Here is a 24,633-nt window from a genome sequence, read left to right as displayed (position 1 = left end):
GGAAGGTTCTCTGGATGTTTCCACATACGGAAACAAACTTCATTCACTCATTCAGCTCCCTTGTTAGGAAGAAATAGCCAGAGCACCGCAGTCTGAACGGTAAAGTTTCGAAGATTTACTTTCGGGAGTAATGCTTAGAGAAGGACAGCGTGACGAGTGAAAGATTGAATTTGACCCCATGAGGAAGTGGGACAATAAATCAATAACATATACTGATATACTGCAATCGATATTAACACATCTGATAGAATATTTTACCACTCCGATCCAGAACTGCACAGCATTCTGGGGGATGTAGGCAGAAATGACTTCATACTGTTTCAGCACACTTTTAGCTTAATGCATTTGCTTCTGGAAAAGTAGCTAATATTCTTATGGGTTGTTTGGTTAAGGCTATGTTAGCTTCTAGCTAAACAGCTACATTGCAGTAGCTTGTAAATGTTTTGCTTGTCCATAATTGTTTATATAGCAGGTTTCTGTGGCTTCAGCTTAACTCTGCGTTGAAACATCACAAACAACAAGTCAGAATTAATTCTGACTGTGAGAGTTGGAGTTTCACAGTCATTATCTTTAGGATTGCACCTTGATAACTAAAACCAGTGTGGAAAACATTTTTCTGTCTCATTTATTCGTGCAGTGAATGGTTTCCACTCGGGCAGCAGCCCCATGCATCACGGTGACCATTCACACAAGAGCCTGGTTAGGAAGAGCAGCACTGAGCCCCAGGTAAACCCTCATCGCTTTTGTTATTTTGTGTTTGGCATTTCTTTGTTTTGTTTGATTTTTTTCAATTCGGTAACAATTCAAGACAGATTTGAATCATTTTAAGCTACTTCCTTGAAATCTGTATCATCTCAGCGATTAAAACCCACTATGTCCAGGAATCTTTTCTGTAAGTCCACTCTTGTTAAATCTTTGATTTTCTTTTTGGTCAGGATTAAACCGCCTCTCTCTTTCCCCTCATTAAATAAATAAGCTGATGACCGTAGAAGCTGATTAAACCCTCCTACAGTATCTTTTCCCTTGATCATAATTAGCCTAGTAGTCATGGAGATATTACACACCATCCGCCCACCACTTACAGTCAATGTCTCCATACTCTTCTTACTTTAGAGTCATACATTCAATTATAGGGAGCAGATCTAAAAAGATCTCTCCAGTGAGTCCTGGGTCTGCCTCTCAAGGAGATGTTTAAGACACGTTCTTAGTAACCCATCTAGAGAGCGTCCCGACCAAAAGCGACTCCTGTAATATTTGGAAAAGCTGCAGCGTCACTCCACAACGCTCATGCCTGTAGCTGTTAGTTTCAAATTAGACCTGCTGGTAGCTTTGCGATGTTAGGCTCTCACTCAGTACTACCAAAACAAACTTAACCTCCTCCACATGAGGCAGTAACCTAATCCGGAAGCAGAGGCAGTAATCCACCTTTTTCTAACTTAAAACTACGCCTTTAGATTTGGAGGTGCTAATCCTCAACCAGGAGAATCCACTGATTGTTACAAATAAAAGTCAGGAAGGCCAGCAGGACCTTATCATTTTAAAAAGCAAAGATCCGAAGTCTGAGAGCTTCTGCTCAGTGTCTTTGCCTGGAAATTCTGTTCATTAACAGAATTTGGACCAAATGATAAACCTAAATTTGATTTAGTTTGAACAAGTCTGGCTTATTATAGCCAATGTAAACCAAATGCTACTCCCAAAGTATCCTGCAAGACTCTACAAAAGACATGCTCTCGACTCCTTTCCAAGTCAACAAACCAGGCATCCCTAAAGGTCCTTGTGTCCTCCAATGTTCCACAGACACAAACTCAACTGGTTCTCCTGAAATTAAAGATTCAGCTGCCATGGGACTCCTTGAGGAAAGCCCTTAATGTTCTTTTTGGATCCCCAGGGTCTTTCACCATGGTGTTTTCTAATGAAGTCACTGACTCGCCACCAGTGATGGGTCTGTCCATCTCAAGTTTCTCTCTTTTACCAACCTGAAAGCTGCATCAGCTGGTTTGAGAAGAACCTCAAAGTCCACCTTTTATTGCTTCAATATCCATAATTGATTTCAGCAGCACCCATTTACCACAGTACACCATGTTGGCGAATCAGTGGTTTATGTTGGACAGCTTTTTCTGGTATTACAGACTAAGTATTGAAATATGCCCTTATAAAGATACATCTCTGTTGCATTTGAACTCGCACCTAGATACTTTATTTCAGTTCTCTACCGAAGTGATTGAAATGACAGACACACACACACACACACACGCACGCACACACACACACACACACAGATATGCATACTCCCGCACAAAAGAGAGCGAGAGAGAGCAATCATTCTTTGCTTTGCTCTGCAGAACTATCTCCACACACACAAACATCGGCAGCACAAGAACAGAATGCACTAGTCGGACTCATTCGGCCACCGCATAGAAAACAACTTTGATCACATTGCGTGTTTGTTGGGAGTGACAGAGTGTTGGTGTCGTGCGGTCATGTCTGACGCAGAGGACCGGAGCTTTGACGGAGTGTTCCTCTTCTCTTTGCAGAGCCCGGGATCAACATCACCGACCAGGAAACAGAACAAGGAGACAACAGTTACGGTGAGTTTTGATGGTCGGAAAAAATGGCTAACTGAGCAACTCCTGAAAAGCAGCTCTGCACCTTTTATTCCCTTTGTACCAAACTTTACACTTGGCACAATGGACTGAGTTTTTTTTCCTGAAAACTCCCAAACCCAAACTCATCTATTGGTTTGCCAGACAAAGTGGGATAGTTAATCAGTCAGACAAACATGTCTGCATCGAACACTTTGGCGATGTAAGGCTTATGTACAGCTACCTGGTCATGGTAACCGATTCAATGAAGTTGTTTTTCAGCTAATTTCAAGGCCACATGAAGTTGGAAGTCTGTAGCTATTGACTGCAGAAAATTGGTAATATTTGCAAACAATGAATCTCAGCATCCTCCATGATGTTACACGTCTTACCTGAGTTCCACCTTGCATTTATCTCTCTAACAGTTGACTGTAGATTATTTAGTAGTGAACAGGACTTGCTCTGCAGGTGGCATCCTATCAAAGTTCCACGCTGGAGTTCACTGATCTCCTGAGAACGACCCATGAGATGGTTGTAGAAGAATCTAGGTGCTTTATTTATTACATATGTGGCAATGAAAGTGATTGGATTACCCAAATTCAATAATTTGAAAGGGTGACCCAATAGTTTTGACAAAATAGTGTAAAGGTGTTTTCACAGCTTGTAGTATGGTAGAGGCCGTTCGATTGGAGATGAAAAGTGCAACATTTGTTACATTTTCATCTGGTGCAGTTTACTTTCACACCGCATTGTCTCAAACGAACCAAAACTTGTTCCTCCTGTAGCCTGTGGCGATGATGCACCAAGAACTACTGAAGAAGACATGAGTGCAACTTCTGTTTCCATAAAATACGAACAAAAATAGAGTAGTGTAAGGTTTTAGCATTTGTAGATTCTTTCTTCTTCTCTTCGGAAAGAGTTTGGTATGAACCCAGAACCCAGAATGCCCTATAGTTCGCTTCCTGCTTTCGGAGCGATCTCCGGTCTGCTTGGCATTCACCATTCGAACCGCACCAGAGTTTACTTTAACTGAACTGAGACTTAGGTTTTTAGGCTTTCTTGATCCACATCAGACTTCGATTGCGTATTCACACCTCAAACAACTAGGCTTTCTAGGCAAACAAACTAGAGTTTGGTTCAAGTGGAGTAAATGGGGCTGGTGTGAATGCACCTTGAGTTTAAACGTTCACGTCCACCGTTGCCTTGTAAAGCCTTGTTTCATGGTGGCACATTTGCTTTGTCTAAGCAACAGTTTGTTGTTTTAACAGAACATTTTGAGCACTTCACATTTTTTTTTACACTTGAGCTGTCAGCCTTCCGACTCTGTTTGGAACCTTTAAACATCAACATGTGGTATGCTGAAACGGCCCAGCTGTGTGAATCTCACAGTCATCGCATGACCCTTGGCAGCAGTCAGTTCGCACATACCGCTTAACAGCTGACAACGTTTTAGTCCGTTCGAGATGTCTGATTCCCCCTGCCAAATTCAGTCTGGGCATGTGGGCTGATAAAAATTACTAACATTACCAAATTAGTTTGGGATTTCAGCAACAAGGTTCATTTAGCTATTTTAAAAGAACTCCTTGGGAGTTCTGTTCGGAGTGATGGGAGTCACTATGCTGCCACAACACGTGCATTTTCTATGTGGAATGTTGTCTTTTTCATTTTGATCTCCTGTGTTAGCGAATTAGCACCAGCTCCTGTAACGTACACACAGCAGCCTTGGCTGAAGCCGTGCTTCACCCACGTCTAGTTTGTTTTTCACATGTGAGGTAGGTGCAAAGGAAAGCTCTTTCCAGCAAGACCAAAAGGATGAAAGTCTCACTGTATTGTATTTTCATGAGCCATAAAACATCTTAGGCCACTTCTGTTTGTGCTAATTGCAAATGCACAAAACAAACAAACAAAAAAAAGTAGCTGCACAGCTGTAGATACACACACAGCTGGTTCAGCGAAGCGTCTGGTGAGAAACTGGTGGTGGCTTTCTGAAACTTTCCCATGTGGACAACTGGAACATGCAGCCGCTGCAGGCCTAAGACGGAGGGGACGGGCATTTTAAACAAGCATGCAGTTGGAAAATCACTGCCAATTGTCCTGTTAATAACCAAGGCCCCACTCTAGCAACACGTGACTGTGGAAAATGACAGACAATCACACTTTTCACAGTGGATGCTTATTTAGCTGTTTAATCATGAAGTGGTAATTACAGTTCTTCACATCGGCTTTAGAGCATGTTCATTGTAAGACTTTAAGTTCTAAATATATCTGAGAGGCGCAATCAGCATAACACATCTCACGAAGTGCAAACGATAGCAGCAGCTTTGTGACTTTGGCTGTTTCTTATTGTTGTTTACAAGAAGTGAAGAATGAGTCTGTTGACCTGCTGTAATTATAAACCTGTTTTGGCTAATTCTGCAAGACGCTGGTATTTTGTTGAGTATCGTCTCCACTTACTTTGTGTATCAGGAAGTTGAGTCAGAGTAAGGAATCATTTGAATATTGAGCATAAACTGTTCAAATGATCATATAGACAAATGATTATTGCTGGATGTAACATATAATATTATTAGACAATTACTGTTTGTGGTTTTTGTATCGATGCTTGTTTTGTTTCTTGGTGAAATTGAAAGAATTGTTCATCCACTGTAGCTAAACTTAAATAGTTTAACTATTTAAGTTGAATATATATCAATAGTAATATATATATAGTATATTAATACTATATTGGTAGGTGTAATTATTATATGTATGTAAAGATTACACAGGTGGATAAGGAGTGAGAATTTTGAAAAGTTTATTCTTCAACCCAATATGAACACGTTTAGGTGTTAAAAAAACAACCTGAATTCGTCAAACCGAGATTTATAAATTAGTTACATTTGAAACCGGAAGTTCACATACACCGAATAAATTGTCTTGGCACCGGGGCACCCCACACCTTTCAGATTTAGTTTAGAAAAATAAACTAAAAATATATCTAAATTTAAGATTATGCAGTACTTTTTATTTTCTGTTGTATAAAATATCAATAAGGTGCATTTACGTTTGTAGTTTAATTGTCACAACGGAAATGGGTGCTGGATGGTATGTTAGAAATTTGGGGATAATTCGTATCAATGACTCTCACTCTTCGTCTATCAAGGAATGTGTGTCAAACAAATGTAGCCCATCTCCTTCTGTCATTGGAGATCTTTACAAAAGGAAGCTGGGCTTTTGTTTAAAGCCCCTTTAGCCCGTTACCTCTACTGAGGAGGCGATTCCCTCTGAGAAATTATTATGTGTTAATATGTGTTAATTATTATTAACACATATTCCAAAGTAAACTTGGAAAAGAGGCTTTTTACTCCTTTTTTTCTCATGGCAGTTTGAATATTGCTTCTGGAAAAGTCATCAGCAGACCTCTGCTGCTTACCAGCTTCCTCTGCAAACACAGGCTGTGCCAACGGACTGCCACTGACGTTTTGTTGAAACAAAGCTGTGCATCTTCCCTGCAGGCTGAGGAAGACGGAAGATATGATTATGAAGATGCATTTTCTGTTTTGTTTTTTTTTCTTTTTTTTCTGGGGGATATTTCATTGGACGCCTCCGATGTAAAAAGATGTAAAGAGAAAAACAACTTTAGGGATATTTTTGGTACCCTTGCAGTTCACTGAAACTTATTTCTCCTTCTCCTTAAACGTGGTTTAATTAAAAGCAGCTATTTATGCTTTTTGCGTGTGATAGAGCGAATCATCGCAACCACATTTTGATCAGACGTATAACATTGGTGACTCTGGGGAAGAAAACAGACAAACTGCTGTTAACTTTTGCAGGACAATTTAAAAAGCAATATTGGGTAATCCAGGATGTTGGTTGATAAATTTGCAGTGTTGTGTCAGAACATCATCGCGACACGTACTGAAAATACCTTCCCTAAGATTAATAAGAACGGGAAGCATAAGTGAGCTGTGTCGTATTTAAATCGGTCTCTTTGGTTTGCTGTGTCCTGGTTGCAGAGAAAGAGTGAAAACTACAGACGCATGTATGCATGCAAATGCATTCATCTCAGTCAGTCAGAATATCTTCAAAAAGTTACTTTCTTTCTGAAATTAAACTTTAAAATAGTGAAGTTAAAATGTTGTATAGATTAATAATACTTAAAGTTGTATTTTCCAGGCATTTATTTCTATTAGTGTTTAGAATTTGGGTTTACAGCTCATAAAAACTCAAAATTCAGTTTCCCTGTAAAACCTCCACATTAAAAAGGAAATATTTTTATAAAGTTATAGACTGCTGTGTTTTGACCGTAATCATGGGGAAACTGCTGACTTGACAGTTCTTCGGCTGAAAGACGAGTTTAAAGAAACTGGCTTTTCGCAGAGTGCTGCATACAGGCATGTTGATGTAAAGTTTATTAAGTGAGTAAATAATTAAACTTCATCTACGTGTCAGAGGTCATTGGTCAAAAACCAACAAAGTGTTATATAATAAAACAAATGTGTGGTGGAAACATCTGAGCTGCTTGAGGAAAGCGCCTCTGCTGACGAGCTTTATGGAGACGCAGATTTCATTTTCCAATTCCTTCTCTAATGACCATAGTGTCGCTATTCTTAATAGCTCCAGCACTCCAGTACGGATCCATCATCTCTGTCTCCATCCCACAGATCAACTGTGTGACGTTTCCGTCTCCAATCTTTATGGCCGAACAGCAGCTGCTGAAACCTGACGAGTGGAGCTACTGCGACTACTTCTGGGTACGTTTTCCTCAATGGTCTCCATGTTCATTTTCTGCATTTCAGTTTTCATAGCATTCTGAACAAAATAGGGATGGTTACAGCTCTCCGCTGTTTTACTTTGCTGTTCTTCCTTCAAACATGCCATAAGACGTGCAAGAGTTACCCCTCCATGATCCACTGTCATATTGTTTAGGACACAAGCTCTTGATCATACGCTCTCACTGTATGGATGCAGAGTTGCGTTACTTCTAGATGTAAGTTGATGCTCTACAGAAGAGAATATTGGCTGTCTTTTGAAAAAAATGTAAGGATGTACAGTCTTTGAAATATACACAGAGACTTTTTTTTAGTAAAGAATTACTGCATAACTGCTAATATAACTAAATAAATAGGTAACATTCATTAATTTGTTTCTTCATGTAGACCTTTACACATTGGTGACCAAACTGTGTCACAAAATCAATATAAAAAGTAAAATTTAAAATAGCAGAGGAAACAAAACAGAACAAACAAGGTAGATAAAATCAAAAGTGCCATCACATTTTTAGGCAATAAAAGCCTGAATAATAAGAAAGAAAAGTCTTGACTTAAAAAGGACAAGATCGAAGGTCTGATTTCACAGTTGAGGTGCGGCCAGAGAAAACTCTTGGTCGTCTGTAAGTAAATGTTGAATAGAAAATCTCAGTAACTCAACAACAAGACTGTTACAAGCTTTAAAAAGAAATAAGAAACTCTTAAAATCCACGATTAGTCAACATGGAGAAAATAGAAGCAGGTGTGATATGTTTTCGTTTGGGACTGGAGGTTAGCGTCGAGCCGCTACATGCTAAACATGTTGGATACAATAGTCCATTCTGGAACTGATGACCGCGTGAACGGCCGTCTGGGGGTCTCTACAGTTTAAAAAACCTCAGTTCAAAGGCGCAGATGGCAAAAAGAGAAAAACACTAATTCAAGCATCTATTGGAAACGAATTGAGCAAAATGAATTGTAGCGTTAGCATTAGCCTTTAGCAGCAGGAATGTCTGGTGAAGGAGTAATAGTAGGCTGATGAAAACCTGCAGATAAGCTCAAAATTATAGTTATAATTTTAAGTCATTTTAATGATTTAAAATTATTTTTATCCAACCAAGAAGTTCATTTCAATTTGGAGATTACATCAGGTTGGAGCAACTCCGTGTCATCACCTTAATCTTTGTCTTACCTCACAGATTATCCATCAGATTCTAGTTCCAACAAAATGCTGTTACTACTGTCAGTCAATTGAAATTGGAAGACTACTTTAAAGTTGAATCATTTTGGTCTCGGCTACATGAGATTTTGCAGAGACGTGTTTAAAAAGCCATCATCAAATCACCATCTGAACCTCTAAAGTGAATAAAAAGGCTTCACACGTTGGTTTCCCTTCTATTTGTTTCCATCTCTGGATTATTTCTCTCAACATATTTTTAAATTCTGAAATACAGAGAAAATTATGGAGCGAGGTTGGAGATACTCTGAGGGGAAACGAGTTGTGATGGAGGAGAAATTATAGACTCAGACTCTGCTGACAAAGTCCTTCCTGAGGGTGGAAAATCTCCAAGCTCCAAGCGAGTCAGTGAGAACAAAAAAAAAAAAAAAAAAAAAAAACAAAAATTACACCGGATCCTTTTCATCTTTCGACGTGAGTCCACTCTGCAGACAGAGAGTCAGCGCCGGGCTGTTCTGTGATACAGAACACGGCACAGTGGGATGACACGGTACCAAGTAACGGGCTGGAACGCAGCGAGCCAGCGGGCCTCTGCTGCTCTGTTTGGACATCTCCCACCCCTGCAGTGTAATCTCTACCAGGTGCATGCCGCGCCTGCAGCACTCTGACACGCTGCAGTCACTTCCAGAGGGGGGGATGTTCTTCAAGAATGTTTTGGAAAAAGATTTCTCTCTAAAAGGAAAAGCAAAATGCTTTTGAGAATTAGTAGAATTTATTTTTGTGTCACAAGATTCATCATCACAATCCTTAAAATTGCTTCTTCTCTGAATGAATATTGAAGTTAGGAAAGTTTGGTAGACTCGGACCAAAATTTCGGTCCGATTTCACGTCACACTGCGTCGAACAAACCAAATCTTTCGGAAAACCTTTTCCCCTCCTCACCTGTGGTGGCGCTGCGTCACGAACCTCTGAATGAAACAATATGAAAAGCTCTGAAGAAGACATGAGTGCAACTTCCTTCTTCACAAAATGTGAAACAAGAAATAGAGGTGTCAGATTTTAGCAGTTGAAGGATTTTGTTTTTAGTTAAAAAAAAAAAGACACAAGCCATTTCTCCCGCTATCACTAGGCACAGGCGTTTGTTTTTGTTGTATTTACCCACGATGCCCTGCACTAAAATACACTTCCTGCTTTTGGGGTGGCCTCTGGTCTGATTGCCATTCACATGGGCATTCAAACTGCACCAGAATTTACTTAAACCAAAATTAGACCTGGGTGTTTAGGTGGACCAGAGTTCTCTATTTTTGGGCCGCCTCATAGTTAGATGACGCATTCACACCTTCCTAAACCAACCGGATTTTCTTGGCAAATAAACTAAAGTTCATTTAAACTGCACTAAGCTGGACTGGTGTGTATGATGCACCCTGAAATGCCCACCTATGCAAACTTGTAGAAATAAAGGTTTCCATTTACCCTCCTCCGATGTACCCACATATCATCACTGACTGTAAAGATGTGCAAGAAGAACCTCCATGTGTTTTATTGTGCTGGAACCGCATCGTCTCTAACCAATTACACGATCAAAGAGATCCCCGACACATCTACCTATGGAGCCACCGTCCTCATTTCCTTCTGGTGGTTCTAGTTTAGCTTTTCTAGACGTTGATCCCATTTCTTTCATATGATTTTCTGCAGTTTGCTCACAGATATTCACCCCATTTTCTGCGTTTTGTGTCCAGAACACGAGTTTAAATTGTCTGTTCTGACAGAAGTGAGGATGTTTCCCTTTTGCAGCCTTAATTTTGTGCTTATTTTTCAATCCAGATGACTTGCACCGATAAATCGTCCCAGATTTCCTTAAATTTGTGAGATTGGTGGCCGGTCGATACTCGCACATGAAATCTGTACGTGTGCAGTTGGTAACAGTCCCCCCACTTTTGTCAACTGAGGAACTTTATTGCTACATTTTGCAACTTTTTGAGACAAAAAATATTAGTCGGCATTGGTCAAAATCAGAATTGGCAGGTCAAGCTTTTTAGAGATTGGTGATTGTTTGGAAAACTGCAATCTGTGCATGCCTGCTGGAAACGACCAACATCTTCTGTCCACACTCTGCTGAGAAGAACAGGCAGAAATGTCAATCTGTCGATGTGCAAAACTGGCGGAGACGTACCTCGGCTGCATTTTAATGTACCGTAGTTCTGATCTCATTGGTTCTTTTTCCTCAATGCTTTTCTTGTGCACTTGCTGTGTTTATCTCACAGGCTGACAGGAAGGATCCCCAGGGAAACGGTTGCATCACTGGATTCGAGGTTCTGTTGCAGAAACAGCTCAAGGGTAAACAGATGCAGAAAGAGATGGCCGAGTTCATACGAGAAAGGTATCAGCTTTTATGATCTTCCATCATCGTTCAGCACTGGGTTGTTTTTTATCACGTTACCATGAAAACCAAGCAGCTGTCATTAAACAAAACCATTTCCTCCTGTTTTGTTTTGCCTTTTTTTCCTTCCTTCTTCTTCTGCTCATTTACGCATATCACTCCGTTTATTGCACAACAGAGGAAACGCAGATGGAAACCAAGTTTCATAAAAGCTGTGTTGTAATCGAGTTCTCTCCATCCCTCTCAGGATAAAGATAGAAGAAGAGTACGCCAAGAATCTCTCGAAGCTCTCGCAGATCCCTCTAGCAAGCCAGGAAGAAGGGTGAGTGACAGTGGGGGAAAAAATAAAAAAATCTAAATCTCTACACCCACCTATCGGTCTCAGAGGAGGCTGTCGCACACATGGCTGCATAAGTGAATATTTTCTAAAGAAACACATGTCAGCACTGTAGGAACAGTACGCCTGCCTGGCCTGCTTAGTTTACCGCTTTAAGCATGCGCAGATTTTGAGTGCCACACTTTTAGGGTCTGTAATTTGCAGCAATATCTTCATAATTTACTCCGTTGAAAGAAAGGAATAGTTAGAGTAGGTCAGAATATTTTCCTGAAATATTTATAAATCAAGAAATTATATTCAAGCAGGTCAAAGAAAGATAAATTTAGTTTAACTTTGCTTCTTCTCACTCCTTTTTGAATATTCTATTTTCTTTGTTTATTGTGCTTCTTTAAGTTTTATTTGATATTGTGAAACATGTTATTTTGTAAAATAGCATATATTTTTAATAAGGCATCATGTGCATATTTGAAATTAATAATAATAATAATAATAATAATAATAATAATAATATAAAAGAAGTTTGTTGCTCAAAGATCAGCAGTGCCTCTAGCATCTCTCGTCCATTTGTTGCTATTTTCTATTTCGCTTTACATTTTCACAAATAATAATAAAAAAACACTTTTTTGGTGTTATTCAAAAGAGGAAGCTTAACAAAACCCCAAAAATAGCAGGCGCACTGCTATTTAGCAATGTAATCTGTGGTTTGGGCCTCCTTACAGCTTTTTTCTTATTAACATAAAATCTTAAAGAGAGCGGGTGTCGTCGCTATTAAACATAGAGGTGTGTTTAATTGTGCAATAATTCATATTTTCACTTAAAGCACTTCATATAAGCATGCACTGCCAAAGTACAAAATCTTACCAAGTATTTTTTGTCCAATTGTTAGTGCAAATATCTACGTACACTTTGAAATAAGATAAAACTAACTTAGAAGTAATTTTGAAGCTTGTTTGAAGTCAAGAACTCCTTAATATTGAGGGAACAGTACTGGTTATTAGTCAGTGGAACAAGATGTAATAAGTTAAAGATATGTGGTAATATTTTGTGTTTTTGCAGTGTGGCCTGTTTACCCATACCGGTAACACTTTATTTGAAGGGGTGTTCATAAGACTGACATCAACATAACATAACACCTGTTATGAACATAAATGATTATGACTGTTGTTGTGAAGTGTCATTCGGAAAATAATGAGATTTTTAATGCAAAGTTGCTTTATAAGTCAATTTTTATTTGCATTGTTTGGTAAATAATGACACTTTAATGCAAAGTTGGCACTTTTAATTGACTTTTAATGCAACTTTTAAAGCAACTTTGCAGTAAGTGTCAAAATTTACCAAATGACACCTCATGACAACAGTCTCAAATATTCAGACTCCTTTGTGTTCATAGCAGATGTTTTGCCTTGTTTATGACAGTGTTATATCAGTCTTATTCACACCCCTTCAAATAGTGTTACTCAAATACCAAGCTGTGTCAAGGTTACAATCATATGTTTACCATTTAAAGTTAAATTAATGAGCAAACATTTTTTTTCCACATCACTGTTAAAAAAACATTTAAGAGGTCAACCAATGTTTCATCTCAGCTTCAAGTAGTTCTGTTTGGTGTAAATTTGCAGTAAAGTTAAATTAATCAGACATTCAGGCTGCTTCACGGCAAATAACCGACCAGTCAAGGCGTCCCGTTGTGAGTCGGGGTGCGGAGGACATTTTGGTGCCGCTACGGTGCAGAACTGCAACCTGTGACGGCTGTTACAGATGAGCAGAGGAGAGAAGGGCAAAAACCCACGAATGGGAAGGAGGGAGTGAGGAAGGAGGTGTGACGCGGTGGCGATGGACGGGGTGGGGAAGCCTCCGTGAGGCTCCTGCAGAGTGTAAGAAAGTTTTCAGCCGCTCTTCTTCTCCGCCGTCTGACAGCAGAGGGGTGTGTGTGTGTGGGGGGGGAGTCCGTGCTGAGAGCAGCTCTTTGTCTGGTCTGCTGAAGGAGCACGGAAAATGGAAAAGTAACAGGAAGCGGAGCGAGACACGGCTCGCAGAAGATGAGAAGCTGTGGACTCTGACTGTGACACTTGCTATTTAGCTCGTCTTATTAAGAAATTCCAGAAGGAAACGGTGACCCTGCATAGCAACATGACAACTTGTTTTTGTGTGTGTGTATGTTTTGCAGATGCACAAGTGAAAAACCAGCCTCTTTTAACTGAACAACTCATAAATTTCATTTTTGGTGTTTTATGGTTCTAGGGCAGCTGGGAAAATTCGTAATTCAGACACTTTGCCTGCAAAAAAAAAAATGTGTTCAGTGTTGCGTGCAGTTTTTGGTAGGATATGACATTTCAAGTGATATTTTGGAAAAATCGGCATGATATTAATATTTTTGCCCTTGATGTTTGTGTTGGATATTTGTCAGAGATGCTAAAGCTCACAAAGAGTGGTGGGAACATTGTGTTGAAGTTAAAGAGTCAGAAAACGGTGATCAATATTGCTACATTCAGTAATGTATATTCCTGTTATGAACGAAGGCCAACCATGCAGATGTTCTTGTATGCTTTTACTACTGCATATTTACGCACTTACTTTTGCTTTGGGATGATATTTGTTGTAAAGTGGCACTATATAAATAAATGTATTATTTTTATGGCTATTTTCCACTTATAATTTCTTGTTTCTCTACATTAATTGTGGAATGTTTAATATTTCACAGTATTTCTGTTGAGCGTCTTATCCACATTTTTTCCAGATTACTCTTCGATCAAATCAAAGGCTACTCTGTCTGAACTCTTACGAGAAATTACAGCCGTGTAGTACAATACTTATTTAGTAAAGTGATGCTAATTTGTTGCCAGTAAGACAGTTGTCTTTTTTGTTCATGTTTTTATTTCTTAGATGCAAATTATTTAAAGTCATGATAAAGAAAAACTTACCCAGTGAAATACGCTTCCTGGCTACTGGATAGAGTTGCTACCAGGTAGCTAGCTTGCTAACTGCTAGTCGGTGAATTTTACAGATGTTGTTTTTGTTCGTACCTCGCTGAATTTATAGATTTAATTTTACATTCTTAGCGTGGTGTCAGAGGAAAGGAGGGGAAATGGAGATGACTGCTTAATTTAGCAATGTTTAATGAGGCTAACCCTCCCCTGCAGGGTTTAGCGAACATACATGTAAGCTAGTTCCATCATATTAACACGGTGACAGAGAGTGGGTCGGAGCCGTCCTTAACAGAATCCAGATTATGCCAGCCTGCTCGGTCTGCCCACACCCACAAAAGTGCAGCACAATACTTTCATTATGATTCGCTTCAGGCTGGCTCTGTTGTTGGATGGGACAATCAGCGTTTTGTTGCTCGGTTCCTCCGATCCGACCAGAACCAGCCGTCTGTTTATTCCTGAATTTACCATTTGTTTGGTCGAGATGCGGCTGTGAGGCATGTGACATTTTTTTTTTTTTTCTTAAATTGCAGATTCTACTCCGTATCAGATTTGTCAAATAAAAGAGGGTCTACAGCGGGAGATCACTTTCCCTCTGAAATCCAATATGTTGTTGGGAACGATTGCCTGTCAGAGGTTCATGTAAGGCTGCGGACGTTTGACGGATCCACTTTACCGAGTCCGAATAATATTTGAAGTGGCACTAAGCTTCTACAGCTTTGAATCAGAAGACACAAAAATTATGTGTTTTTCTGTTAGTTTCTTTGTATTCTTCTCCATCATTTTCATGTGAACGTCAGCACATTTATTCGTTAACCCTGGACTTGCTTCAGTAAATAAAATGGTCTCTTCACAGCCATGACATGCAGTTTAAGTGCAGTTTTACAATTTTAAACAAAAACTGGAGCAAAACCTCATGTCCCTATCAAAGGGCTTTGTCATTTCTTTAAACTGTCTTTTCACTCATTTTCACCATGTCTTGTTAAAGTATTTAGCCTGAAAGAATTCAACACTTTCCTGTTGAATAGCTTTTTACATCTCTGAGCTCCCTCAGTCTTCAATCTTAACCATCCCACTCAAACGGCATCATAGCTAACTGTGAGTCATTGCTCAGTAACAACATTCACACTGAAGAGGGTTTGTTAATGAGATCTGTTATGATGTATGGTGCATTCAAGATCAAATTTCAAGCAGAAAAAAAAAGTTTTCTCCCGAACATCATTGATAAATTATAATTTTAGGACACAAAATTGCCAAAAAGGGTGCAGTTATAGAATACTGAAATTAATGAATGATGAAGATTCTGTTTTACTCATTGGTTTAATGCAAAAAAAGATTTTAGCAGTATGGTTGTTGACGCTCACAGAAATATCAGTAAAAAAGCAGTTGTACATAATCACACTGTAGACTCTGCAACAAGGTTAATAAACTTTACCATCCAAAAAGCTAAAGATTGTTAGTTTAGAGCTGTAAAAAGCAGAACATCAGGAAATTTTTAGTTTTATTTCTAGAAGGTTTTAGAGTACAGAAAAATTGAACATAACACGTCAAAAAGCACATAACTTGCAGTGTACTGTTCAAAACTGTTCATGAAAAGAAACATTTCTAGTTTCAGTCAGTTTCTGTGAAAACACAAAGAAATGCTGCTCCCAGGATTGCTCAGTTCTTTATCATGTCAGAATGTATTGGTAATTATTAAGCCACAATGGAGGGTCTAATGCAGTGGTAGATTCAAAGTGAATCAGACGCCTTCTCTAGACTCTAATTGGGTCTTTTTGCCATATTTTCAGAGACTAATGAAGTAATCTTGTATCTTGTTTAATCCTTCCCACTCTTCCTTTCACCAGCTGTGAGTTATTTGAAGGTTTGCTGAGAAAGTTTCAGAGTGTTGCTTGTTCACAAAGAAGGTTCCTTTGGTCATGTTCATTGTTCCACCATGGCGGCTGTGTCTTAACATGCTGTTTTGGTTTAAAGCAAACCGCTGTAAAAACCATCAGTTAAAGCCGTATCATCTTTCACTTTTAGCTTGCTGTTTATACAACCAAATGTTCATCTGACTGTAAATATTATGCTGTGTAAACATGGATCATAACAGCGGTGGGAGTGGGATTCCTGGGTCGACATTCCGGTGGTAATAGCTCAGTTTTTGTACATCTTCTCTGCGTTCTGTCAGATTCACTGACGGCAAATATCACCATATTTTTATCTACACAAAGCCACACAGTCAGCACAGAGAGAGAGAGAGAGAGGCTCAATGCTTTAGCCGCTCAACCTCTCACAGCCAGCTATGCAAGGTTGGTGGCACCAACTAACTCACTTGATTTTTGGTTACCTAGCAACAACTCGTTGTGTAACTTGTGGTTGCCTAGCAACAACTTGTTGAGTAACTTGTGCAGCAGCGGTTTAAGGTTTTGCCACCGAGCCTCATAAATGCTAAAAGTAAAAGAAAACGGCGAGAAAATGTCACACCACCAGCTTGGTTGTATCTGTAATTATCAATATCGATTGACGTGAAGCGCTTATATTGTGATGCGTTTTTCAGTCATGTCGTCCAGTCCTAATATCGGATGTGGATATTGCCTCAAATTTTCATATCTGTGCATCCTTACAGGAGGGAGAACCAAAACTCCAAATTGTAGAATTTATTTTGTGATCTCCACATTTAGAGGGTTAAATGTATTTAAATTAAAAAAATGCTCATCTTTGATCGTGATTACTATTTCTTGTGGGTTTTCAATGTTGCTGGAAATCTTTACTCTAACATTTGGTTGGACCTAGAAGATTATGAAGTATTTTTATAATTCCGCCTCCTTTTGAGTTGATTGTTGGTCGGCTTTTATTATGGAGAGTTGCCTTAAATTTGAGACATAAATCCAGTCATTGCTTTCTTTTTTTTTTTGTAACAACTCGAAGGCATTTGCTGTGAAATGGGTTTTTCGCAGCTCTGGACGTGTTGGAGGCCGCGGCTCCGCAGGTGCCAAGCTTTGCCCCGGCCGGCGTCAGGAATGCGTTGGATGCCAGAGAGAGGGAATTCCGCGCATGTCTTCCATTCACAGCGAGACTTTGAAGCGAGCCGCTCGCCCGTAAAGACCGTCGGTCCTGGATCCCAGTGGCCTCGTGCCTCTTGACTATCCACCCGCTGGCTGATGCTTTTACAGTCCTCAGTTTAATGAAAAACAAAAGGGTCATCCAGCCAGCCTGTGTTTTCTCTTTCTCTCAGAGAAACCCAACGTCTGGATTATTAAAGAGACAAACGATGAGTGTCTCCCGGCTGTGTTGAGCTCATGGCTGTGAGGAGACTCGGATATCTGATGTCTCCTACGTCCTAATGGCCCGTTGAACTCGCTGTGGCTTAGCTCGCTTGATTCATCGGCTGCTTGTGTGTGAATGAACTTTTGCACTGGCTGCTCCTGGACCCCATCTGTGTGCGGCTGACAGTCTGCGTGTGTGTATGTGTCACGAGCTTGTCTCCTCATACCTGCTCCTATCGTCATGGCAGATCTCCCCCCTGTTAAATCTCATCTAATAAATCACGTGGCGTCGTTTTGATGAAGGCATTTGCAGCTTGTGGTCTCCTAACTCTGCCCGTCTTATCTGTTCCCAGGACTCTGGGAGAGGCGTGGGCCCAGCTGAAGAAGAGCCTGGCAGATGAAGCCGAGGTTCATCTGAAGTTCTCTTCAAAGGTAATCCGTTTCACTTCACAATGTTTAGATCTGAGGCTAAGAATGAGCTAAGGCAACATCACTAAATCTGTTGCCTGCAGCCGGTTTCGTTTCCGACAGATCAGTGCTCTGAACAGGAAGTGTGGGGTCCTCACCTGAGTCCGTACTTTGTAGAACTATATTATTGTTGTGTAATGCCAGAATACTCCACCATCTTTGGAAATCTAAAGCTACAGAGTTGCATTTTTATTCTTTTATTCTGGTCTGTCAGATTTGACGGAGTACCCAAAATTTGCAGCAGATACTCAATAGATTTAGATTTGGACTTTGACCAGGCCATTCCAACAACTTGATATGTTTTGATTTAACCATTTCACAGCAGCTCTAGCTGTATTTGAAGGGTCTCCTCCAATCTCAAGTCTTCGGTTCTTTTTCTAGGATTACCAGTTATTTTGAAGAGCATTGGCACTGCATGACGTAATGTTATTCACTCATCCAAAACACACCACCTGTTGCCTTGATTATATCATTCAAGCTCGAGCTCCACCTTCGACGATGAAGCTCCTCCCTGGAGCTGCAGTTTCAAAGCTTCCACCGCACAGAGCATCTCTCCTCTGCGACTCCTTCACCCAGCTCCTTCAGACTAGCCAGCAGCAAGTAGCAAATACCTGGTGCATCTGCTGAGCTCATTATACGAGCCACTTCTCAAGCCACTTCAAACATTAAAGGGTTAATAGAGGAGCCCTGTTGTGATGACTTCCTGAAGGCGGAGTTTCAGAAAGAGCAGGAGTTTCTTAAAGACACAGACGCCCAATTTCAAGGCTTTAAAATTTCTTTTTAGTCGTATTCATACAGCATATTTATAACAACTGAAGGTAACATAGTTACTTTATTGTGCTATAAAGTGGCACCATGTGACCAGAAAACACATAATAGTGCACCTTTAAAAACATGAGACCAAACTGTTGCATCTTTCACAAATGAGCTGTATTCACACTGAGGTTGTGTCAGACTCAGGTGGAGTCTAGTTACTGATTGGGCAGGTTTTGAAGGCAGTTAGATTTGTTTTCAGAATACTATATAAAATGTGGCTAAATATTAATTTACACCCCACTTTTTAGATTTTCATTTGTAAAAAAATAAACCGTTGAAAACCATTTATCTCCATGTCACAACGGCTGCACTACTTTGTGCTGGTCCATCACATAAAATCTTAAATACCGTACATTTAGAGAAAAAACCAACATGTCCTGCAATCAGCGAATCACGTTCCCTCGTTTGAAGACGCACGCTAACCCACCCGCTCATCACCGTCTCTACTGTCTGGTGGTGCGACGTCCTCCTTTGTCTGTGACCATGGAAACAGACTTATTGCTGACTGTGCAAATGAGTCCGGATTGTGTTTGTGTTTTGTTTCTGTTTTCAATCCGGCCCAACTTTCCAACATTTGAGCACACAGCTCTGCAAATAAGAGGCGATCATCTCAGAAAGCATGCCACCGACAGTCAGTTGAAAGGCCTCCAAGTGTGAGAAACACACGTCCCAATTAACTTTTCACGTTTGATTAGTTGAAGATGAAGCAGGGGAGAGGAGAGCGAGGCAGAAACCCGTCCTCGGTGATGTTATGCTCCAGAGATGCACAGATGTGCGGCATTCTTCCAGATTCTCAGAGGAGAGACAGGAAGGATTGGAGTGGGAATGATCTTTGAGTGATGGGCTGCGCTGTTGACTACAGGAAGGAGCTGCACTCCTTATTCACGGCTGACAGCTGGGGCAGAACGCCACGTCGCTTATTAGGATCATTAAACCGGCGACGCGCTCGCTGCAAAACACTAAAAACCAACATGATCTTGTCACATTCGTTTTGCTGGAAGCGCCTCTGTTTACTTAAACTCTCCACACGCTCAGGAATCAGGAAAAGGAAGCCGAGCGGTTTGGATAAGTCCGTAGTTTTGGATTTATCATCCTCACAAGCTTGGTGAGAGAGAAGATGATGACATAATGTGGAAAGCTACTCAAGAGCACGCGGCTAATTAAGGCTTTTGGTTTATATTCGTATGCAAACGGGTTGAAATCATATCCTCTTGTGATTCAAAGCCTAAGCTTATAATTCTCTGAGGAAAAGCATCAGCAGATAAGAATGTCAAATAGCGATGCATCAGTTTAATCCAGATAAAAACTAGTGATAGAAACTCGTTCCCACGTTAAATAAAAGCTGAAAACATATGCAAATCTATCAGTGAACGGTGTTTTTAGACTGAAGTAAAACTTAAATGTAGAACAATTCAGTCCAGGTTTGACTGGTCCACATGTGACGGTTCTCCTGCTCTACCCTTTCTGAAGAAACGGGGCAAACATTCTTTGGTTTGTCCTTTGGGTGCGCTGATCTCTGGTTTGTTTTGTGAGCAGCTCCAGAGCGAAGTGGAGAAACCTTTCCTGACGTTCAGAGAGAACTTCAAGAAGGACATGAAGAGGTTCGACCACCACATCGCCAACCTGCGGAAGCAGCTCGTCGGCCGTTACGCAGCCGTGGACAAGGTGAGACCAGACTCATTTTTAGCCTACTGCTAAAAAAAGATCTCCACACATCTTCCATGAGAAGCATCTTTTTTCATCAGTATAAGGAAAGACCTAGTCAACAGGACTTGTTTCTCTCAAAGTAAGCGTTCTTTGTTTTATCCGTTTCACATTGGAGCTTTTTTATCTCGTTCAGGCCCGTAAAGCTCTGGCCGACAGACAGAAGGAGCTGGAGTTAAAGACCCAGCAGCTGGAGAGCAAGCTCACCAGCAAGACCGAGGAGGAGATCAAGAAGGCTCGCAGGAAATCCACACAAGCAGGTCAGAGCAGAGGTCATCCTGGGGTCATGGGTCCCACGTCTGTGTTTGTTGTTTTAGCTCGGCCAGAGCGCCTCCTGCTTATTTATGCCGCACGTCTGCTGTGATCACTGAGGCTGGTTAATCCTGACTGACTGGTGTTGTTCTGGGGACACGCCGGCTATGGGATAGAAGAGTGACTTCCTGTCTGCAGAAGCCTTCTTCTTTAACAACAGACAGCAGATATGTGTGTGTTTAATAAATAGTTGCCTTTTGAATACCTTCTCCTGTCTTCTAACTTCATTTTCAACACCCCGCTGATAGGACTTCCACACTGAAGAGTGTTGATGGTAGCATGATGTGTTTGCATTTGCTGTCATGGCTAATCCAGCTAAAGGTGCATCTCCAGTAATTAGTTTTACGGAGTACACTCATTATTTTTTAATGATTTCTCTTCTCTTGGATCTTCCTATAATTGTTAACCGAATCATGGTGAAGTAAACCATATAAAATCTCCTAGAGTTCCAGTTAATCCCTGTTAATAATTATCTTAAAGGAAATTACATCTGAATCCTCCTCCGCAGTTCTTTTCAGGCCCTTCATTGGATCGGCCACTTGAGGCCGTCTGTGAACCGACTTGCTGTGTTGGTCCGTTTTTGAACCAGTCATGCACTTTATCAGGGCTGAGAGCCACAATGGGATTAAAAAAAAACACCTTATTTTTAAAGCCGGAGTGTTACAGAGGCAAGATGAAGACTAGAAACATAAACATTTCCTGCTCCATCAGTCTGTTCGCACCAGACTGAGAGGTGTGGGTGCAAACTGGCTTTATTACCCCAGGAGAGGAAGGGAAAGGGGGGAGGTGCACTCCCACATGCTGCACAAATACACAACCATTAATTATCTGATGGCCAAAAACATCCCGCCCACTAAGTTAATTCATGGCTTCGTGGGTTTCGGAATAAAGCGTTAAATGTACAGTGAACCACTGCGTTAGGGCGTTTTTGGGGATAAAAGTTGAATTCTTTCCACTTAGTGTTTGAGCTCCCTCTAGTGGCAACTTGATTATTACATGGATTACTCCAAAGAGATCTCCCTCACTGTGAGCCACTTCAAGCATTCGTCATGAGTGAACTGTCATTGTAGGCGTAATGAATAAGCAACAATACTATCTGATTATTGCTATCAGATAGTATTACTTATTGTGTTATATAAAGGAACCTTTGCAACCTGATACTGTCATGAAGTGACAAGGGTTAAGCCGTTGCACAAGGAGAGGGATCTCTAAATCGTATCACCTAATGGAAACAGTTACCAGTTTTATGTTCCAGACAAAATGATGTGTTTCACCCTTCAGAGCCTTGGTGACGCTGCCTGACACAGTTCAGTCAACAAGTGATCTTGGACATGCGCAATATATTTGATACCCTTCTTGTCCAAAAGTCTTTCCCTTTATTTGCATGGAAATGCACGTGGAGCCACCTGCCACCAGCACAAGTTCTGGACTGGTGGCAACACAGTGGAGCTTTTTGGTGTCATGTTTGGGTTAAGGTTTTTAGCCCACATGCGAATACACCATGAGAAAGCAAAATCAGGCATCACAGTTTTATTGTGCAATGCAGAAAATCATGAATTTGCAATCGGTTGAAGTTCTATGAAGACCATGAATTAGTGAGATGTTATCAAGTTGAATGAGATGAAAGGTTGCAGTGGCTTGCTGGAGAATTTGGAGATGGCTGACTAGAGGGGGGGCACTGAGGATCCTTAGGATCCTGTGGCTGGTGGATTATGTCTGTGATGTCTGAAGGCTTTAGATGGGAGAACGGGCAAGAGAGAAGTGATCTGTACAGAAAATTTGCAACGAGAAGGTATTCTCTAGATGGATATTTGCAGTCTCTCTGTTTGGACAGTGACTCAGCAATCTTCTCAAGGTAGAGCAAACTCAGGAATCACTGAAAGGCAAGGAAATACATAGGAGACTCAATGGGCACCAATTTATAAGACGAGCGTTTAGATATGCCATATCTTGTTGACCCACTGGCAGTGACAGCATGTTCCTCCCAGATCCTTTATACACATTGCCTGATGCTGCTTAGGAGATCCCGGGTCACGCCATGCCTTTACAACCTACTGAGCACCACAGAGCCTGAGAGTAAAGCAGAAGATGAAACGGTACCTAACCACGTCAGAACCTGGACAGCTGGAAACATGCTGAAACCTTCTTCATTGTACCTGTCATTGTAAAGCGAAATAACGACGGCTGGAAACTTGTCTGCCCTTCAGATAAACGGTGATTTCAGCTGGACTCTGTGCAGGTGAAATCACAAAAGTAAAAGCCTAGACGGCCTCGTGGTTGTTCATGTTTAATAGGTGCGATACCTCAAGAATGTCCATGGTTAAGAGGCAAACTCTCAGGCAGACAGTGACGTTATGAGTCGAGCAGGCACAACCACATGCTGTCACATGGAAGAAGGAACGCTCCATCCCAGCGCAGTCTCACACAGAACCAGCCCTGCTGCCTGCTCCTTATGCAACATGGAGAAAACGGAATGTAGAAGCCAGAGAGGAGACTCCGACCAAAACAACTAAATCATGGCATCTGTTCTCTCATAATAGTCATTTGCGCTTAGATTTTTATGCTTTATTACATAATCTTACCATTGTATTAACGGTAAGCGGATAAACAAATGTTAGTAGCTTCTTTGAGTTTATTGTTTTTGTGTCTTTTAACACGAGAACATTCTTAGCTAAGCTGTCAGAAGATCTCGTTGACTGCAAACTATTATGTTCCAGGAACCAGAACACAAACTTGAAAAAGACGGAACCAAGAACCTTTAGAACATTACTCTGTTCTGCTTTGCTGGCATCTGTTTGAACAGTCTTTCAATCTGCTTTGTCTCTGGACTTTGACTGGGCCATGAAATACTATTTTCCTGTGCTAGTGGGAGGAGTCACAGCTGGAGTCACAACCAGCCTTCTGTAGAAATTCACAACAGCGACTGAGTGGGACAAAAAGCCACAGACTGGGCCAAATGTCCAATATGGCTTCTATGTCCTCCGTTGTTTAATTGTGTTCGTACGGGATTCGTCTCTCTACTTTTCGGACTCTGAGGCAGCCCAACTACATGATGACCCCACCCACTCCTCAACCTGTGTAAAGTTGAGCCGAGTTGTTACTAGGTACTACTGGGAAAGTACCATTTGAGTCATCTTCTATCAGTAACGGCGTCCACACTGAAGATTGTTGTTGCCAATGACCTCCTTGTGTTTATGCATGGTGCCTCCAGCGATTTCTGTGTGCAACACGTCATGTTTTGTTGCTTATCTGACTTTTTTCCTTCTAATTCATGATCCGAACACCATTAAAACTCAAATGGCTACACAAACCTTCTTACAGCAAGTTAAATAAGATCTGTATCGAGGTTTAAACGCATTCTGAAAAGCAGCTTGTTGTGGACGTGTTTGAAGTCAGTTACCATGGTGCCCTCACTGTTTGTTTTTAGCAAGCTTTCATTTATAGACAACGCAAGCTAACGCTGAAGACAGAAGATTCTGACCAGCATCACTTCCTCCCTGATCTTATCTCCCTCACGACGAGTGTTTATTTCTGTTGTCAACAGGATGCAGGATGTGTCATCACCCCTTTTTATACTCTATCGTAATGAAATCCATTATCATCCCAGATCCTCTGCCCAGCGTTGGAATAACAGTTTGAGCTGCAGGTTCTGTGCTACAGTCTGCAAGTGTGACAGACACCTGGAGGGATAACTTGGCTTGTGACTCCACCTGCTGGATGTTTTGTGTTACATAGATCACTCCCAGTACTCCCAGTAGTATTTCTTGAATGAACTCCTATATGTATGATTGTTTTTTTTTCCCCTCCTCCAACAGGGGATGATCTGATGCGCTGTGTCGACCTGTATAACCAGTCTCAGTCCAAGTGGTTTGAGGAGATGGTCACCACCAGCCTGGTAAGGACACACCAGTTTGGGATGAGTGTGTGTGTGTGTGTGTGTGTGTGTGTGAGAAGT

General features: G+C 40.9%; 1 protein-coding gene across 1 annotated transcript in view; it reads left to right on the top strand.

Moving 5' to 3' along the window:
- Positions 1–24,633, top strand: part of gas7b (growth arrest-specific 7b) — a 69,967-nt gene that overhangs the window by 42,798 nt on the left and 2,536 nt on the right. Inside the window, exons 5-13 of the mRNA XM_007561473.2 lie at positions 638–726; positions 2,535–2,588; positions 7,226–7,315; positions 10,751–10,866; positions 11,114–11,188; positions 17,732–17,810; positions 20,199–20,327; positions 20,503–20,626; positions 24,494–24,573. Of these exons, the coding sequence (XP_007561535.1) occupies positions 638–726; positions 2,535–2,588; positions 7,226–7,315; positions 10,751–10,866; positions 11,114–11,188; positions 17,732–17,810; positions 20,199–20,327; positions 20,503–20,626; positions 24,494–24,573 (836 nt within the window). The remainder of the gene's footprint in view (positions 1–637; positions 727–2,534; positions 2,589–7,225; positions 7,316–10,750; positions 10,867–11,113; positions 11,189–17,731; positions 17,811–20,198; positions 20,328–20,502; positions 20,627–24,493; positions 24,574–24,633) is intronic.

The sequence above is a fragment of the Poecilia formosa genome, unplaced genomic scaffold (assembly GCF_000485575.1).
Source record: "Poecilia formosa unplaced genomic scaffold, Poecilia_formosa-5.1.2 Scaffold4, whole genome shotgun sequence".
Classification (NCBI taxonomy): domain Eukaryota; kingdom Metazoa; phylum Chordata; class Actinopteri; order Cyprinodontiformes; family Poeciliidae; genus Poecilia; species Poecilia formosa.
Note: the sequence above shows the minus strand (reverse complement) of the source record. Positions and strands in the feature narration are given on the sequence as shown.